Raw genomic sequence first — 20,534 nt, 5'->3', positions numbered from 1 at the left:
GGGTAAGGTTTTCCACTGGGTTAGTTAGAGTCAGAAGAACCTGACTCTCCTAGGAAGACATGTACACAGTAGACAAAGTTATTCTCCATATCAAAACCGCTCACCTTTCACTGCTTCTTGCTACTATTTGCAAGACCACAGCTGCTAACTTCCTCCTCTTAAACGCCCATAAATGCTGTTAAACAGGTTGTTAAACAAGCAAAGCAGCCCATGGGGCAGCTATGATTTGTCAGTTCAATGCATTTCACTGCCCCAAGCAAGCTAGTGACAGGCCTGGTCTGGAAGATGACCATCATCCCAGACCTATCTCACTGCCACTATGGCGCAAGATGAACTCCAGCAGTGCTGCCAATTCCACCAAGACTCATCTCTCCTACTCATAATAGGGCAGGGCAGCTTGGAGAAGCATGTACTTTTCCATCCCCCTGCTTATACCGGCAGAGTGCAAGCCCTGGAGGCAGCTGGACTGACACAGGCACAAATTTGGAAGGTGCACACCTCCTCCCCATCACCCATGTCCCTGTCACCAGAGTCTGGGAAGTGTGCGCTCTCCTCGCTCATCTTCCTAGCTGCCCCCAGCATGCAAGGCAAGCTCCAGTGGCAGAATAAGTCTGCTCTGTGTGTTCATGTGTGTGTGCACATGCACAGAGTGGGAAGTCTTCTGCTGAAGCCTTGGATGTCTTGGTGAGTGAATGTATGGTGCACAGTATGATCAGGATGTCCTTCTGATTTGATGCAATGGAAGAATTAATGGCAGAAGTCATACAGTTTGACTGGAAAGGTGACATGAACCATGGCTTTACGGTAATGCCAGCCAATACTTGCTGGCACAACAACGCTTCTCTTTAACCTGGTTCGGCAGTGCAAGCCAGGACAGCAGTTGCAGGCACAGGAAAGAGAGATAAAACGCTGATACTAGGATTTTGTCAAAGCAAACTAAGATTGAGTAGTCTGTGAACTGAATCCTGGTTTCATAAACCAACCACAGTTAAAACAAGCCATGGCTGTGTATGATGCCCAAGCTATTGTCTGAAGTCTAAACTATGGGTATTGTAAACCACGGTTTGATGTGATTTCTTAAACTGAGTCCTAGTTGAGAGCCAGCTTGGTGTAGTGGTTAAGAGTGGCGGACTCTAATCTGGAGAACGGGGTTTGATTCCCCACTCCTCCTCCACATGAAGCCAACTGGGTGACCTTGGGCTAGTCACAGTTCTCTCAGAACTCTCTCAGCCCCACCTACCTCACAGGGTGTCTGTTGCAGGGAGAGGAAGGGAAGGCAATTATAAGAACTAACCTTCATGTAGCGCAGATTGGGAATAGACATGATTCTCACTTCAGGGATGTAGTTGCTACAATACAAAAAAGGGGTGGGGGGAAGTAAGCAGAATGAGTTTCTTGTCCCTCGTATTCTGACTCCACTTTCACTTTTATTTATTTTTACATGTCTACGCCAACCTTTGACTTAAACTGTGCTCTCAAGGTGGCAAATTCTAACAAGGGGCAAAAATACCTGTCTGTTATAAACGCAAAATAGCTTAGTTTAAAAAAGGTAAGACCTCCAGTTTGACATTTAGAGACCAAATGCAAATATGCAATGTCACGTACATGTTAACATGCCTACATTCCTCACAAGAGAATTTGGAATGAGATAAGCAGGCACACACCCACTTTCTTGAAAGGGACTAGTTCAATAAATATGCAGAGCTTCATCTGCTTCTCAAAGAAGCACATTGTACTTTATACCACATTTAGCTAGGGGCAGTAATTCACCAGACAGCTTAACATGACATTTCAAAGTTAGAATTTAAAGACCAGTTGGGCTTCCCACCCTGGCACAGTTTTCGCAAAAGTTAATTCACCAGACAGCTTAACATGACATTTTAACGTTAGAATTTAAAGCCCAGTTGGGCTTCCCAAAAGCACCAAAAGCCTTTGACTGAGCTGGGCCATTTAAGACGGCTGGTGGTGTGTGTGTTGGGGAGTGGGGAGAGTCCCCTTCTCCATTCCTCTAACATTCCTACACACAGAACCATTAGATGGCAGGAAGGAGAGCTCTAGTCCCTGCCTTCAATCCACGCCTGGCTTCAGCTGTCATCTGAGATGGTGCAGCCCAGGGAGAACAAGGCCTAAAGTTTGTAACATTCTTGCCCCCACCCATTTCCATAATACTTACACAGCTACTAGCTGGATTTTGAATTTAATGGATGTAGGATTGAACTCTGGTTTACTCAAATTGTGTTCACATTTCTAGAAAAGAAAAACATAAAGTCTATGTGGCCAAAATACCACACCATAGTCAAAACTATAAATGCCACCACTCAGCTACTCTCATGTTCAACCATGGAAAATAGTAATAAAATGAAATCTCAACGTTTAATTCAGATATTTGCTTGCCAGAAAGATAACCTCTCACTGGCATGGTCAAGGTTCTGCAGTTCTTTGCAGGCTTCAAACTTATTACAACTTCATCCAAAATGAAATATTAATTGCTTCTTCTGTTGACTGCAACTGCTAAACAAAATTGCTCAGAACATTTAGCTTTCTACACTGGGATTCTGCAGACATTGCTTTAAAAAAAATCTCAATTCCCTTGGGAAATGGATCCAAGCTATTCCTCTGGACCATGAAGAAAGGGGGCAGCTTGCTCAAGATTACATAGTTCAGAACTCAAAATACATGACCAGTAATCAAAACCACAGGGAGCCCCATGTTAGTCACTCTGCTTTCTAAACAAGGGTAGGATAGAAGTACCAAATGCTTCCCACATCTGTAACTACATACCCTGCACCGTAATGAGCGTTTGATCAGCAGGTGCTTATGACGCGGGTAAAGCTGAGAAGCACAGATGGGTTGGAAGTCTGGCTGCAGGAGGCGCTGCCGCAGGGTTGTCACTGTCCACAACACAAAATGTTCAAATCCTTCGTCAACAGTTTCAAGCAACAATGAAAAGTGACCATCAGCCCAATCCACCAGTTTGGGCACAAGAACACAAGAGATATGCTAGCCTATTACCTTCTGTTAGATTGATTGGTCTTGTATAATAATCCTCAGGCAGAGGTTCCACTTCCTCCACAGCCTGGGCCGGTTCAATTTTTATCTCCTTCTGGTCCTCTCCTTCTTTCAGCCTGAGACAAAAAGAAAACAAATAAATACAAAGTATGCTTACTATACTCAGTGGGTTTGTAAAAAGTTTACCGGTCCTACCGAAAAGGTAAAATATCATAGAATAATTCAGAACTTGCTATTGTTTTATATTCAGATATTGTTACAATATCTAAAACAGTATTATGAATTGACTATATTCATTTCATTGAAATAAAGTTAACACTGAAATTTAATTTAAAGCATTCCCCAAAAGATTTTCATATAATGCTGCTTTCTATGGGAGAACATTGTTAAATAAATCTGCAAAATAGCAGCCCAGAACATATCCTTTCCACCCTTATATATGTGAATTCCCAAAAAAACACAACCGATAGCAGGGAGTGGGGCATTTTTCCTGATCTAATTTCATCAGTATATCAAACAATGTCCCACCCTACAGGGAAATGAACATGGTTGCAGTAAGCAGATATCTTCTATCCGTCTTCTAGCCCCCGCGCCCCCGTACACATTTAGCAAACACTCATACCATCATAAAACATCTTTTAAAACAAGAATGGGGCCCTTAGGCTGTATTTACATATATTTGTGTGGAACATGCGGCTTGGCCAGTCCCAGCATTTCCAGTAAAACTCACATTTGAGTTAAGGTGCATTTAAGTCAAATATGCCTGCAATCCTATGCATAGTCATCTGGGGTAAGCTCCAGTGAATGCACTTGGATTTATTTCAAGTAAGCATCCTCATGAACAAAAGACACGATCGGTAACTGCAAACAGAGAATATACTCTGAACCATTCAGCCTTAGGGTATGGAAACAACATAAGGACTGTTAAATCCTCAGTATTAAACTAGCACAGATAATCAATCCCATTCGGAATGTTATGGGATTCTCAGGCACAAAGGGAAAGGCATCTGGGGCAGCCCTGCTGGTTCCAAACAAAGGAGGAGATTTCAGAAACCAGAAAGTGAGAGTACTAGCTTAGCCTTTCAGCTTGAGTACTGATAGCTCATATTGCTTAACTTAGCACGTACGAAGTTTTTTCTTTGCTTTTAAAAGGGCATGACACTTCTAAAGGCAGAAGTGCAATCAGCCCTGGCAAGCTGGAGACAAATTACACTCACCATAGGTGACCATCTGCCTATCCACCTTTCACCCCAACCAACCACATATGAAGCCCTCATACTCACGAGAGTCCAGCAAGAGCACTGATTGGTGCTCCGGGCCTCTGACGCTGCAGCCTGGTGCCAAGGCCATATTTGTCCTACAAAAAAAACAATTTGGGACAAGTCAAGCCTGGGGCCGGCTGAAACCAGTCCTTAAAGTTTTCAACATACTTTTCAACCTGTAACGGGACAACACAAAGAATAGCAAAACTTATATGGTTTCTCTCTGCTCAAAGCGTTTCCTGTTAGTTTGGTTAGTAAAATTAAACCGGGACACCGAAGCTGGGAAGCTGCGTGCTATGTAGCCTTTTTTGTTTAACTCCTATCTAATTCCTACCTAACCAATAGCTAATCTAATTCATTCAAAACATAACTGCTCAGATATTGAAGAGCTTTTATGGACCAAAATATTTTCTACTGCAATTAAATACAAAAGACAATGAAATACAGCTATGATATTTACAGGATTTCTAACTATTTGCCCTCAAGTTAGCTGTCATCAGGTGAGTTGCTCAATAGCAAGTGGTTATATCTGAAGTAAGGGCAGAATGCTTATCTCATAGATGATTTAAATCTATGAAATTTGATTTAAGCCTATCAAATCCCAAGTTATGTTATTAACAAGTGAATGAGTTTTAATGGCCACAGCTTCTTGAGACATGTTCCTTGTTTATCCTCATATTAACCAGCAAGTCAGGTCTCCATTATTCTCTTTTTACAACACTCTGAGGAGTGATCGTATCTTTATATGATTAAAAAGTGACACCACACAACCTGGCTCAGGTTCCACCCCCAACTCAGCAATGCTGTATTCAAACTGGATTTCAAGTGCATTATTGTAGGCTTACCCAACACCAGAAGTCTAGATAGGGTAGAATACACCAGTAGAATGCAAGTGGATTTAAAGGCTTTAAAGCTATCAGAAACTGAAGAAACTTACCACTACATGTATAGTGTGTTGCTGAGGACAGCCCCCAAAATAGCAGCAGGTAGCAACGGAGACAAGAAAAATGCAGCAATAAGGATAAAAGAAAATGCATAGAGCAAGCAGGTTATACAGTTATTCAAGAGGAAGCAAGCATATGCAAACGTGTTCAAGCTAAGCAAAATTAGGCCTCTCCCTTGGCACCAACACAGGATGCGCGGCAGGCACCACTAAAAATCAGAATGAAATATGTAGTCAAAATGATTTCTCACATATACCAAGTTTGTAGTGGCTTTGAGCCAGCAGTTCAGACAGGATTACAGAACTGTAAGTAGGTGTACCTGGAGTATTTCTGGTTTCGAACCCAAGCTTTAACTCATTCTCTTCTTAACAATGTCATATGAAGGCAAAGTTACTGTAGGTGCCTGCATTTCAGGGGTGGACTGTATCCTTAATTTTTGAAGCATTCAATTGGTTAGTATTTGAAGCATGACCACAGAAGATTACTGATCTGATAAAATAGTGAGCTCTTGAGATCAACTGTGTATAAATTTGCCTGGCTCCTTTTCCAGGAAGTCACTACTAAAACAGTAGTTCTACTTCTGCTGTTTAAAAAAAACATGGTTAGATTTTCACACTGGAAGTTCCAAAGTAAGGTACTCTTGTCGAGCTCACCGAAAAAGCCAGTGGCATATAGGGCCGGCGCCGAACCAGCTTTTTTCGATCTCTTTCCATCTTCTCCTTCTGAGCCAGCTGTTGATAGTACTCAACCAATTTATTGATCTGTGTAGGAATAAATGTCACGTTAAACAATGGACTGGATGAAATGCTACTCATGACAAAACAGGGATTTTACTTCATTCACTCTGAAAAGTGACACTGTCCACTGATGGACCTTATTATAAAGCTACAAGCCTTCCCACCACTGATCATAAGAAAAACATCATATTTCTGTTCCTGGCTACTGTCCCATTGTTTCGTTCATTATCATTTCTTTAAAAAGCTGAAATGTGCCATTATACCCAAATAATGTGTGTACGCTACCACTCCATGCACAGAATGCAGAGTTTTCCTGTGTATTCCTGTTCCTGAAACCCATTTCCAAACGCCAGAAAGATAATTCTTGCGGTTACAGGACCCATGCAGAGGAACATCTAGGGGTGAGTGGAAGGGAGTGAAAAAGGACAAAGGAGTGAAATCGCTCCTCCTTCCCCAAGCACAGGTCTGCTGAGATATGTAGAAATGCATTTCACTCTGTGTCCCTCCTCATTCCAGCTGTTCCTTAACACAGATCCCATAACTACAGGAATGACCTCACAGGAGGATTGAAGAAAAAGGAATGCAGGGAATCTCCATGTGACTTTTCATTCATACTACCAATTTTCCTTTAGTAAAAGCTACTGTTGGCTATTTTGTGATCCTCTCTCCAGCTTTTCCCCTTCTCTTCTTTCTTGGTGCCCAAAATCATGCCTAGAAACACAGGCCAATTGACCAAACATTGACAGCGAACTGCACTGTCCCCCTACAACTGTGCTGTTCTGGAGAAAAATCCCTAGCTTTACTAACAAGTGGCCAAGCTGGCCTACGAGTGCTATGCTCATCTTAAGAGCTGCACACCTGGACTCTTTTTTCTGGGCAACAGCCAGTGAGCAAAACAATTAAAAATGCAGCATGAGTCATGTAATTTCTTTTTCTCATGTGGACTTGAGTGGCATCCTGCATCTCAACCACTATCAGCTTACAGCATAGCAAGGAATAGGAGCCACGTACTCAAAGAACTAGTTGCATAATGTATGTGAACACTGACTGCATCTCTGTTGGACAGGCTACAGGTAGAGAAGTACAGTGGACCTGGGAAGGGACCATGGTCTATGTAATCTCACTCGTGAAAGTGGATCAGGACTGTGCCGATCCCCATACTGAGTATAAAACCAGGGCAGGTGGCAAAAGCTTGGATCTGCACTAGCACTTCCAGGAGTGCAAAGATTTCCACCTGTGCATCACCACTTTCTCATCTTCCCCTCATGGAAGCCGAGAAATCCCCCCCAAAAAAATCTTGGTCCTTGCTGCCCATTTCTAAGGGCATTTTGGGCTGTGACAGGAAGGGGGGGGGATCACACAAGGTTAGTGGAAATCATCATACCCATGGGAACACCAGTCTGGATGCAAGCCAGAATCTAAAGAGTAACTTACTGGTGGAAAATCCCTCTACTACTTGGTGCCTCTTCCCTGTGGCACTTTGGTCTCCAGGCCCAGGGTTATACTAGTTGTGGTGGAAGGTCATGCCTGAGCCACAGCCCCTATTATACAAGACTCAGGCTCTTGAATATAGGCAGTATGGTCATTTCCCCCCCTTCAGTGAGATCATAAGCGAAAGCCAATCCAGTAGGAATTTTTTCTTAGGACATCCTGTTAAAGTATATGCATTTCTTTTTACTTACCTTCTGAGTATGAGGATTCTCTGGCTCCTGCCAACCTCCACTGGCTGCAGTATAACAAAACAAACAAAATCCTGGCTAATTAAAGTAAATCAAATGTAACAGTCCCACCAGAGGATAATGCTACAGCTCTTTTACTACAATAATGCTACAGCTCTTTTACTACAATAATGCTATTGCTACTCTAACCTTGATGCTAAAGATATCAGACAAAAGACAAAGTTTTGGGAGGCTACTCAGTGCACACAGAGTTCCGCACGTTTGGAGCTAACAGATCATTCTCTCTATCCCAAGAGTGCAGTAACCTAAAATCAGCCCATGTCCACAGAGCCCAATTCTTCCCTACCACCATCAAATCTTTGGGAGGCAAAGTGGGATCTCTGGGTTGCTGCTAAGTGGATTGTTATCACCAGTTAAAGTATCACAGATTCCCACTTGTCTTTCATATTTTCTAGTTCCCAACTGTCATAACAAAAAGCAGTTTAACACTTTGCAACTCCAAGTTCTAATGTCAAGTATGTGGGCAACGTGCCAGGGAACAGTTCTTCCAACTCGTGTCTTAAAACTATGTCACTCACCAACTGATTTATCTGCCATGCCAACATCTCTTGATGTCCAGCGGCAAAAGCCACAGGCCAGATAATAAGCTTTCTTCATTGTAGTCTTAGCTGGATCATCAGGGAGCGGAGTTTTTTTGCTTGTTGCTCTGGAGGAGAGGGTATGCATGCAGCATGGGCAGTCAAAACAGTTAGCACACCTAAAGAAAAGACATCAGCTCAAAATTCTGCACTGTCAAGCGATGTTAAATGGATTCTACAGGGTGCTTTTCACATTCTTGATGTATTTGATGCAACTCATTACAACACAAGAGGTAAACAGCCTTACACCCAAGCATGAGCAGCAAAATGTGTAACAACTGTCCAAAGCAGGTTGCAATAAGTACACTGAATTAAAATTCAGTATAATTTATTTATTTACCTCCTTCTCCCCCCCCCCAACCATGGGAACCCAAAGCGGCTTACTTCATTCTCTTCTCCTCCATTCCATCCTCAAAACAACAACTATGTGAGGAAGGTTAGGCAGAGAATGCATGGCCCAAAGTCACCCAATAAGCTTTTGTGGCAGTGTGTGGATTCAAACCTGAGTATCTCAAATCTAAATCTGAAGCTCTAACCATTACATCATACTGGCGCTCTAATATCAAAAACAGAGAAGCATAATCTCATCCCAGTGAAATCACATTATAAGTAGAAACCACGTGACAGGAATTGTTTTAAAAATTATTCTTATTCTTACTAAATACTGGGATCCAAGCAAATAAATACATAGCATATTGAAGAAGAGCAGGAAGAAGAGACTGGATTTATACCCTGCCCTTCACTACCCAAAGGAGTCTCAGAACAGTTTACAATCCCTTTCCCTCCCCCTCCCCATAACAGACACCCTGTGAGGTAGGTGGGGCTGAGAGAGTTCTCTCGAGAGCTGCCCTTGAGAGAACAGCTCAGAAAGAACTTATGACTGATCCGAGGTCACACCAGCAGCTGCATGTGGAAGAGTGGAGAATCAAATTCAGTTCTCCCAGATTGGAGTCCACACTGTTAACCACTACACCAAACTGGTGGGTATAAAAAAAAGTAAAGATTTGACAAAAATCGAGTCATCAGCAGGTAGTCTTACCTGTTTTTCTTCAGCTTGGCTTCAGCTGATGGCATATTTTCCAAGCAACTGGGACAATAGTGAGAATCCACCTAGAGAATACAGAAAGGTTTCTATATTCCTCATCACTATACAGGAGCAGTTACGAACACCATATCATAAAAGTTAATACCCTATGTAACAAACACAAATTGTGAATGATAAAACTTGGGGTCAGTGAAAAGGGTAGCCAAATAAACGAGCAAATTAAAGCCTTGAGCAAGACACTGGAGAGGTACCATCTAAATTGTCTAAATAAACAACCTATTCATCTGCTATTCATAGCAAGTCCTACTGCTAAAGAATCTGTCCAGGTACAATGACAACTGTTAATATTGCTACATCCCATCTTATTTATCTGTTCAAGCTACTGTGCAAAGAGCCTTTTGATACCTAACACGGATCCAGCTGTCACCTGAATCAATATGAACCCAAGTAAAAATATCTGAGGAAATTATTCCTTGCTTGCAATGAACTAACTGATTTCCCTTTTCCCTATATAAATCCAAAAGCAGATACAGAGTAAACTTTAAAGATTCTTTAGGAGCAAATGGCACATTATACACTATCATACATAATAAATCCTTTGCTGGTCCATTTTCTGCTCACAATCATCCCCTTTAAAATGCTCCCTGTGAGGTTCTGGATGCATATCTGGCACCCCAATGGGAGGGAGACGGCTTCTTATGGAGGGAAGCAATTTTGAGTCCAATGAGATAACTAGTAGTCAAAAGTGTTAAATCATGTGCACATGTATGCGTGTGCACATACACAGACAAACCACCGATGAAGTTAGTTTTCTAAAAAACAGCTGGGCTCTATTATACAGTCCTTAATGCAACATTAGGTTGCCCATGGTTAGCATGCCGATATAAAAAGGCATTCTAATAATTGCAAATGTTGAGTTATAAATTGCTTGTAGAAGGAAAAGGTTCCATCCTCACTGTTTCACATATCAAGAATTTTACTATTATTACCAGCTTAATTTATAGTCTACCTTTCTCCTTGGGATTCAAGGTGAATTACAGGCTATTCAGTCAATGGTCGATCTTTATATCCTTGGAAGGAGCAAATGAATATGACATTTTAAGCCCCCTGAAGTGCACATCTTTGTGAGTTATCACATTCTGTGGAGAGTGCTAGAGGCAGCCATGGTGTGGACACACTTCTTAGAACACTGTGTAAAAAACCTGCAGCTTATATACAACTTGCATTCTTTTTACAAGAGGTGCCTGTTCTTTTAACATCTCTTTTCAAAACAGTGGAAACAATTCTATACAATACCTGAAATAATGGTGCATGATAGATAGGTGACTCAGATAACTATTCTTTACTCTGGTAACTATTTTTTAAACAAGCGACCTCCCCCCATCTGCAAAACTTGAAGACACTTGAATGAACAGGGACTTAGACACTCTCTTTCTGTCCCTCAGAGGCAAAGGACTGCAAACTAGAGGAAGCTGTGGATTTTTTTCTCCGGTCAAGGTTTTTATAAGATGCAAGTAAATGCCACCGTAAATACTTTTCAGTGAAAGGATGACCCTGTACATTCTTCTCCTATAGAGGGCGCTAAAATGCCTGCTGTTTCTAGCAGAGAGAGTCCTTTCCTATGCAAAGAGATCACACCCGTGTGAGCAGAAATCACTCTGTGCACCTGGCTAAGAGGCGACAAATTTGTACTATTCTTCTGTATTACTTGAAGTAGGGAAAGTGAGGCAGATTTTCTGAACAACTCGTATAATACATATGATGATGTTTGAGCAACTCTCACTGCAGGAAGCAGCAGAAATAATAAGAAACACTGATGTGAGTAAAGTATCAACTCTTTCTGCTTGTAATCCAAAACGTGGACAGCTGTTTCTATAACAGTGTTGAAGGATACTTGGAGGATCATTGGAAGTGTGACCAGTTTCAATGGGTCCAAAAAGGAAGGCATCTTTTGCCAAGAGGACAACCTTTAATATAAAAGATGTACTTCCAGAGACTGATAAATGGAGAGCAAGTGATGATATGTAGGCTGTGTATGAGCTTCACTATGCCCTGGAAGAGTTTATATGTCTAAACTCACTAATCCCAGAAATCTGCATAATTTTGGCACCCACAGAAATTATTCGCATATTTGAAGAAGTGGCAGCACAAAATAAAACTACTCTTCTTTCTTACAACACTACGTTTCAGCTCAGAGATTTCTCTGTGTCCGGTCCCTGTCCCATCCCCCCCACCCCCGTTTTCCAGTGTACATTTTTGAGGAGAAGCCAGCAATACCACTGGCTATTTTGATCCATGACAAGCTGCTTCTCTGTCCATGGCTATCACTGTAGAATCATTGTTTATCTGAGGCACGTGTTTCCCTCTAAATGCAAAAAAAAGTCTCATGCACAGATAAACAATGATTCTACAGTGATAGTCACAGACAGAGAAGCAGCTTATTATGCAAGGCATAGAAAGGGGTATTCCACACTGTACGCATGTCCTTTGCTGGAAACATATTATAAAAGATGTGGAATTCTGGATTTCAGCACACAAAGGTGGAAAATCTGATAGGAAGGTTTACTCTAACAACATTCTTCACCTGTTGGATTGTAAGAGTGAAAAGGAGTTTCTGGAACTGTTGGGAAAACTGAAAGTCAAGTGGAGTGCCAGCTTTCTGTGTTACTTTGAGCAGAAGTTGCAAAAAGTTCTTTTGACAAACAGTGGCAGATGGCTATTGGAAAAAAGAGGAAACTAGCAGCATCACAACAAACATCTCTGAAAGCATAAATGCTGGGTTCAAGAGGCTGTGCAATAAGAACAAAATATGGATTCTGGCTTTTTACTTTCTTCAGACTTACTACCTGAAGGAAATTTGAGAGGACTATGTGATAGTGGCAATTACCACCTATCAGTGGAATTTACCAGCAGAAAGTTAAGTCCTGATGACATACAGTTTACAGCAGACTATATTCCTTCAGATGACATTGTACAAGTTATAAAGCAAGGAAAGACACAGACATATCAAGAAAAACCTGAAGTATAAACAGCTGACCGTAAATCAAAGATCATGGAAGGTCTAGCTCGTATAACGGTAAGTCAACATTGCATATTTTTGCAAGCACAATCTGGCTGCTTCATTGTCAGAGGATTATGTGACAAGAAATATGTGGTAAAATTATTTCCAACAGAAACATGTACTTACAATAGTTCCAGAACATGCTACCATATAATAGCAGCACAGATGTGTATAAGAAAAAGTCTACATCCAACAAAGGTGATGTGCTCTTTGAAGAAACTCAGGATGAGTGCAAGGAAAGGAAAATCAGGAAGAAAGCAACCAAGGCAAAAGGATGAGCTAACCATACTGGCGGCATCAGATTCCATTCTCATGAGTGGTTATGGTAAAACTGATGTCATACCTAAGGAAAAGGCGACATGTGAAAATAAAGTGGCAGGCAAAGAAAAAGAAATCTCCTCCTTGGCTCTCAAACTGGAACCCCCACATTTTCCGAGTACCCCTCAAAAAGCAAATCAAGAAGTGCAAATAAGCCAGTGTGTTCCATGGGACTCTGTAAGAGGTTAGCCACACATGAGAACCATGTATATACAAAGAGTCTACATCAATGCAAAGGACATGAAGCCTCTCTTGAATAATAACTGGCTAGTTCACACTGTCATTGAGGGCTTCCTACTTACTAGCGCTACCCTGGCAACAGTTACCACCATGAATGTCAATGTGAGTATATTCAGCCCATTTATCATGTGCTCCATGGAACTGCATGGATATATAACAAATGTGCATAACTTTGCCATAAATTCTCATGTTATGGTGAAGGACACCTAACTCATTCCCACAAATGTACAGAATTCTCACTGGATACTGATCATGGTCTTCTTTAAGTGGAAGATTATTCTCTATCTTGATTCCAAACCAAGGCCTTTCCACTGATTATACTGACATGCTGCAAACATTTATGGAGATGCAGACAATGTCACAAATTAATTGGTCGGAATGGATTATTCACGCACCAGTCGACATACCAGTCCAGAAGGATTCATTCAGCAATAGAATGTTTGTGTGTCTGTCTGCACACATATTGTACAGTGGGTCAGCAGTCCCATTCCCAGTAGACATGGTTCCTGTACGGCAATGGATCGCTACTGAACTACTAAAGAGATATTAAAAACGTCCCAAACTTCTTGACTCCAGAGAAGCTTAAATATGTTGTTTCTCCAGAATCTTATCTCTCTGTCCTGGAGGTACCCAGTCAATGGAGAGCTTTGGTGAGATGGTGAGTCTTCCGCCTCTACAGTTTTACAAGGGATACACAAAAAGACTCCCATGAAGGAGAGAACCTATGTGGCACCGAAGAGGTGGAATTAATTGAACGTGTACTGTTTTACTGTCCTTTTATGAGGAATTTCAGTTAAATACAATTTCCTCTCTAATTAATAATTATCTAGAATGTTCTGATGTTGATATCTTAAAAAAGCTTTTAATGGGTGCTAATCAACAGGTCACTATTAGCTGCACTAAAAATTATCAGCAGTGTGTAGAATTCTTCATGAAATTTTATGTACGTATTTTAAATTTTAGAGATTTCCAACTATTGGTAATTAGTTGGACCAATTTTATTTTCCAATGATTTTATTGTAGAGATTTGTACTGGCCGTTGGCTGAATAAATACATTGATTGATTGATACTGAACTTCTTGGACAGAAACCACTTCTTCGCCAAGTTTTATGCAGAGAAACCATCAGAGAACAAAGAAAGAAAGAAAGCAGAAAGTCAAAAGCAATTTCAAAGCACCTATTTCCAGAAGTGCACCAAAAGGGTCTCTATCCACTAGTGAATTTCTAACTTCAGCAGTACAACAGTACTACTCTTCATCTTGGTCTTTGTGCTTGATGGGTAACTTGTCTAAGAAGCCCAAAAAGAACACAGTGGTTCTTTGTCAGGGAATGTCAGGACTGTAACCATCTGTCTTGCTTTGAGATAACTCAAATTCCTTGTGGTGTATTTAAATATCCAGAGTTCCAAGCAATAGGCTCTTTTTGGAGCAGTCAGAAATGCATAATCCATGGCCAGCAATAACATTTCCCTTGATGTGTTCTTTGAAACTTTTAAAGCTAGAGTTGATATTACTTAGTTTTAGATGATATTAGACAATGTGAAAATATTAGTTTTCAATACTTAGAACAGTATTCTAAAACAATAATTTGGTATAACTAGGATTTTGTTTTTGTCGTTTCAAACAGATTGTTACTTTTGGGGCTTTTTTTTGGTATATTATTCATGTTTCCTAAAAGATATTGGTAAAAATGTTTGTATGTATAAAGGCTTTGAGAACTCCTTTTTCAGAACTGCTCAACTATAATATTCTTATTATAGCATGATCAAAATACATAGTTCTTAAGAAGTTGGATGGCCACTCTAGTCTGTTACAGCAAAAAAGACTGCTGTGGTAATAGATTTATTGAAGCATAACCTTAAGGAACTTCAAATGGAGAATCAAGAGAAATTGCTGGGACAGATTTTTCCAAGAGTTCATACTAAGAGTTTAAATAAAGTTGACATTTTCTTACCTACTCTAGGTATAAAATTGCTTAATATAAGTTTGTTGTCAGTGATCATTGTGATTATCCTGTACAATTCTGAATGTTGCATAGAACTGCCACAAACTCTATCTCTTGCATTTCATGGCATCTCTACCCATTTTTTCCCCTTTTCCTCGGCTGTGAATATTATTCTACTGTCTGGGAGTTCACTCAATTTATAGGATAAAGTGGCTTGGAGCTAGGGTTACCAACAGGTCTGGAGAAAATGTCTTGTCCCTTTAGTAGAGGAAATGGGCAACTGAAGCTTTATGTAGCATGGAGGTCTGCAACACCCCTAGGCAGAGCTAGGAGCCACTAAGAGAGAGGAGATATGTTTCTACAAATATGATGGATACCCAAGTTTGTGGGAAAATCTGAAAAGTGCAATTAAAAATTGGAGTTGTGCGTCACAGCACAGCCAACATAGAGATGCCAGCAAGGCTCTTTCAAAGCAAGTGAGGAGCAGAGATGGCTTGCCATCGCTATATCATGCCGCCTTCCATCCCAAAAATGGGGGTTACAATCCATTCAAATTAGCTATCGATGTTTCCACTTGCTCAATGTTTCCACAGTCTGAAATTTTGTGTTCCTAGCACCTGAAGATCCCCATGAAAAGGTAGGGATGACCTAAGGAAGTGATATGGAAAGGACAGTTGGCCAGATTACAAGATTAGAAGACAACAGAAGATTGGGTAGGAATGGCAGGCAGCAGGGTCTTCTGCAGTGGGTAAGGGCTGAAAATGCCCCGGGCATGCTTAAATTCCAAGCCCCCCAAACTGTCTGGATGTAGCTTGGGGCTTAAATCATGGCCTCAAGCTAATGGGGGTCAACTGGCTGGAGGCTACACAGCACAGGGACTGGCAGTGGAAGGGCTTCCCAAGTTTTTTTGCAGATCCCCCACTTGCACATCAGTCATTTTGTTAGGTCCTCATTACTAAAATATTGTTCTTGAGTGTCTGTAATGCATCCCCATGTGGGTTGGGTGGTGGTGATACTACTGTTTATTTAATGCCTGTTCTCCCCATGTGGGTTGGGTGGTGGTGATACTGTTTATTTAATGCCTGTTACAGCTTTTACCCTGTCCCCAATTTATGCCCAATATGCTGCACAGAGGAAGAGAATAAAGGTGTCTGGATAGGGAGCGTTTAAGAATCCCCAACCATGCCCACAATTTACAAAACAAAGAGATGATTGTGAGTGCGGACACAGCACTACTTCACAAGCAAACAGGAAACTAGCAGGGCCCTCAGGATTGTCAGAAATCATTGAAAGACTGAAAAGGGGGGAAGGATCACACTGAAATAGGCTTTATTAGCAGGGGTCGGTTGGGGCCGGAGCGCACAGGAGCGGTGCTCCGGGAGTGAGGAGACCGGGGGTGGGCACATAACCAACCGCCGTCCCCGGCTCCCAGCAGCCCATCTGAGTGCCGGCTTGCCCGCCTGCGCTGCAGCCGCGGAGCGCGTGGGCAAGCCTTGGAACGGGATTGGGTTTAAACCCCATCCCCTTCCATCCAAGCCGCGGGGCGTGCAGGCAAGCCATGGAAGTGGACGGGGTTTAAATCCCCTCCCCTTCCATCTAAGGAGCCGGCTTGCCCGAGCGCCCTGCAGCGTGGAAGGGGACAGGGTTTCAACCGCGTTCCATCTGATGCCGGGGGTGTGGCATATGCAAATAAGTTATGCTAATGAGCTCCTGCACCTCTTTTTCTACGAAACGACCCCTGTTTATTAGTATATCAAAAGACAGAAGTAATGCATCGTCATGGAGGAAAAAAGAGATTTTTAATTAAGGAATCCTTAAATAGGTATCAGAAATTAGAAAATAATCTCTCTCTCCCTAGTCCTCTCTCCCGAGCCTGGTCCTCTTCTCCAAGGACAACCCGCCCCTCTTAGATGTGGTGCAATCAAATGAGAAATCACACTTGACAGACAAGAAAGTGCCACAATTAGCACGCCAAACTCAAGAACCACCCACCTCTTTCTTTACACCCCTGCGGGCCAATCAGACAAAATTATGAACGGATCTGAGCCACACCGGCAAGCAAAAAATTAAGCCAATTGGATGGAAGAAAGGAGTGACGCCGGAAAAGGCCAATGGGCACTCCGGGTGTGTCGCCTGGTCCTCCCGCACCACCCCCCCTTGCCTCCAGGGCCCTGTTTACCTCATGAGAGACGCATTCAAGGGAGCGGAGCTCGCTACAGTAACGGCAGAAATAGAGCTGCGAGAGCGGCGCGCGAATTTCCTTCTCGCCACGGACTAAGTAGGAGACCCGCTCGGATTGTAGCAACGAAGCCATTTTGGGAAAAGGGGACCAGTCCAGCCTCTCCAGTCACTCGCCGCACCCAGAGCACAGACTTCCGGCACGTGACCAGGAAGCGCCGGCCTCCGCGCTGCCCCCACGTGGTCATTTGATGATTTCCGGTTGACGATGACGGAAGAGGAATGGATGCGCTTGGGAAAGGGCATAAGTGATAAGCTGATAATAGCAACAATAATCATGTTTAAAATGCGGCTGCGTGTGATTTAACGCATAGAGCGTTTTGGTTGTATGCGAGTGATTGACAGGCAGAGCTCTGTGCGATTAGATTTATATATTTTTAACGTTCGAATTTTTTTAAATCCTGGTTTTGCAGCCTGGTAACCGCAGTTGAATCTTAACCTTTTTTCCTCCTGCGCTGAACGTGGTTTACATTTCCCACTATCCTTTTAAAAACGTGATTTGCATTTCCCACTATTCTTATAGATGGAATGTGAGCAGCATGTTTTTCATTCAAATACCTCCAATGATAACTGCTTTACAGTCAAATAAATAGACACCACAAAGTTGCTTTTAACTAACTGTACGTTTTAACATCCTCTTCTTCCAGTGAATTTAGGGCAGAGTACTAGGCTCGTCTCCCACACGTTGTCCTCACAACATTCTTGTGAGGTAAGCTAGGCTGAAAGAGCTTACTGATGCAAGGTGATCCAAGGAACTTAATGTTGGATATTGTAACTCTGTATGCAAGAGGATCTGGGAGGGAAGGGGTTAAGAAAATTCTCTCAGGGTGCAGTTGTCTCCAACTTCTCATGGGCCTCTTTGGCCCTTGTTTGTCTTCTGTTTCATGTTATATAGGACCTCTCTTCTCCCTTACTTGGGCTTGGAGCTGTAGCAAGTTAATCTTTTTGATCTATTCATAGTAAGTTAAATGTACCTGCATGAATGAATAGGTCATATAAGATGTGCTTCTGTTTTTGTAAGTAAAATTTATCTTGTTACCACTGCCGTTATATCATTTTTGTAATTCGTTTGAACAGCATTTTCCCTTTAACTGGGAAATGTGGAGAAACAGGGATACTGCATAAGGCTTCTGCGCCTCCAAGGCACTTGGGTTTTTTACATTTAATTCAATACTTTATTTAAATACAGGTCTCCCATGACCTGATCTAATACTCTTAACCTGTACACCACACAGATCTAGCTCGAAGGATCACTTCATTCAGTTTATTAATTTAAAAAGCAATAGTTCAGTTCAAAGTTTATTTTGATACAAGATCGGTAATAATAAGGATAAAGACAAAAAATGAAATAAAAATATAAAATAAAATATAAGATTGAGTGCTGGTGCTGATTGTGCGGGGATGGAGACAGGGAGGTTATTATTAAGACATGGTCAACTGCTTGTGTATCCCACATGCCTGAAGGCAAAAATCAGCTACTTTATTTGTTATCTCCTGGGAGGAATCTGCAGGAAGGTTGTTCAGTTCTTCCTGGTAGAATTGATAGGATTGGGGCTGTGTACTGAGATTGAATGTCATTGCAGAATGGGCAGTCAATGGAATGGTTGATAGACTACATTTCCTGCTTGATATGTGCAGAGCCATTGAGGGAGTGGGACGTGATGTATCTGCCTTCCAGGAGGGCTAAGGGTAGAACATTAAAGCATGCAAGAGTAAAGGTTCTTCAATATTTGGAGATCTCAAAGGATCTAAGATAATCTGCTGGTTGGAAGCATTTTGTATTTGGATATTTCTGTATCTGTGCCCTATTTGATTGTAGGGTGTGATCCCAGAGCTGCTGTTTGTTTCTTTGGCTTAAAAAGCAGTGTTTGAAACCAATTTACATCCACATCGGCATTCAAATACAGATGTAAAATTCTGTATAAAAACTGTAAGTAGAACTGGAAGCTGCTGTAGCCATCTGTTTCCAGTGGTCATCACAAGCCCGCTAGCAATCTGAATGGACTCATAATAATGTTGGCCATTTTGAAAAATCAGAGGATTAAGTTGTGGAGAAGATAATGCACAGTTTTCCATATTTCTGGCATGATCTTACATTCAGAGTACAAGAAACAGCGTTAAGGGCTACATAACACATACGTGAGCATGCAGGCCGCTACAATTGACTCAGAACAATGATTAGCAAATACTTTTGATTGATTAGCTTATGCTTCAGCAAGAAATGTGATACAAAGAAGGAGACCTCCCAGCTTATATTAACAATTATCAAAACAGAAGAAAAAAAGCCAGGGAAACGCTATAGCATATAGATTTGCACAATATTTATGACATACAACTGCATAAGAAGGACAATATAACAGTGAATAATTTCAGTAAATAACATGTAAGTACAGGTAAATAACAATTTCAGGTAAGTACAAAAAGGTAGCCAAAATAACGAAGGCTCCAGATTCTTCTCTTCGTAAATTCAACTTCCTCAGAAGTAAGTATTCTTAACACAACTCGTTATATTCTTTCTCTGAATGATGTAGAGATAACCATTTTACATATGAAAAATCTTGTACAATTTCAAACAATCAGTCATCAAAGTGATCTCAACGGGCACTAGTCAAATGCAGCAATTGCTTCCCAACTCTAGCAATTGCTGCATTTGACTAGTGCTCATTGAGGAAGCTGCGGCCACACTGTATATTACCACTGCAAAGCCGCTAAAGAAATGCATATACACTTTCGGTTGGAAACTGGCAAATGAGACAAAGTAAATAAAATTACTCAATTGCTTCAGTTCGGGTTCAGAAGCATTAAAAGATCACATCCAATGGAATGATGCATCCAGTTCCTATTATATATGTTAGAAGGGCATTTTAGTCCATGCTGGCCTCCTGCAAATTCAAATGGTGATAAAGATAATTGGTCTTATTTATTTTTCTTTACCCCATCTTTCCTTCAAGGAGCAGAGAGTAGCATTTTAACTATGAAACAATCCATTTTGCTTACAAGCCTCACCCATATGATTTTGCTCAGTAACCTGATAGGATTTACCAGGGCGAGGAGGATTTTAACCTGTTTTTAAAGGTTTATTCAATTTATTGCAATAGTTAATCCAACAAAACTTGCAAGCCGAAAACAAGTGAAGCTGTTAAATGTGAAATAATTCTGTCTGTGTGAGCCTAAATGAGTTATCACAATACTTAACTACTGATTTATTCCTAGTTCTAAATGATTCTAGGCAAATCTGCTCCTTCTTTGGCATTTATTATCACATATGTGCACTCAAGCCTTTATAGATGTGACTCTGGATGCTTCTGTATGAAAATGACTTCTTTTATTTTTTACTTTAAAAAACCCTTGGAAACAAACAAGAATATATGCCTTTTCCTTAGATAGAGAGGTGAAGGCCGGGGGGGGGGGAATGGAAC

General features: G+C 41.4%; 1 protein-coding gene across 1 annotated transcript in view; it reads right to left on the bottom strand.

Annotated features, from left to right (window-relative positions):
• Positions 1–17,242, bottom strand: part of DCTN4 (dynactin subunit 4) — a 21,431-nt gene extending 4,189 nt beyond the window's left edge. The window contains exons 1-11 of the mRNA XM_015423572.1: positions 17,057–17,242; positions 9,309–9,379; positions 8,210–8,388; positions 7,635–7,678; positions 5,869–5,976; positions 4,293–4,366; positions 3,013–3,125; positions 2,782–2,891; positions 2,174–2,247; positions 1,295–1,349; positions 5–49 (exon numbers count right to left, since the gene is read on the bottom strand). Coding sequence (XP_015279058.1) covers positions 5–49; positions 1,295–1,349; positions 2,174–2,247; positions 2,782–2,891; positions 3,013–3,125; positions 4,293–4,366; positions 5,869–5,976; positions 7,635–7,678; positions 8,210–8,388; positions 9,309–9,379; positions 17,057–17,191 — 1,008 coding nt within the window. The 5' untranslated portion in view covers positions 17,192–17,242. The remainder of the gene's footprint in view (positions 1–4; positions 50–1,294; positions 1,350–2,173; positions 2,248–2,781; positions 2,892–3,012; positions 3,126–4,292; positions 4,367–5,868; positions 5,977–7,634; positions 7,679–8,209; positions 8,389–9,308; positions 9,380–17,056) is intronic.
• Between the last annotated feature and the right edge of the window lie 3,292 nt (positions 17,243–20,534).

This window comes from Gekko japonicus, unplaced genomic scaffold (assembly GCF_001447785.1).
Source record: "Gekko japonicus isolate JY-2015 unplaced genomic scaffold, Gekko_japonicus_V1.1 scaffold3920, whole genome shotgun sequence".
Classification (NCBI taxonomy): domain Eukaryota; kingdom Metazoa; phylum Chordata; class Lepidosauria; order Squamata; family Gekkonidae; genus Gekko; species Gekko japonicus.
This window is presented reverse-complemented; position numbering and strand designations above follow the sequence as displayed.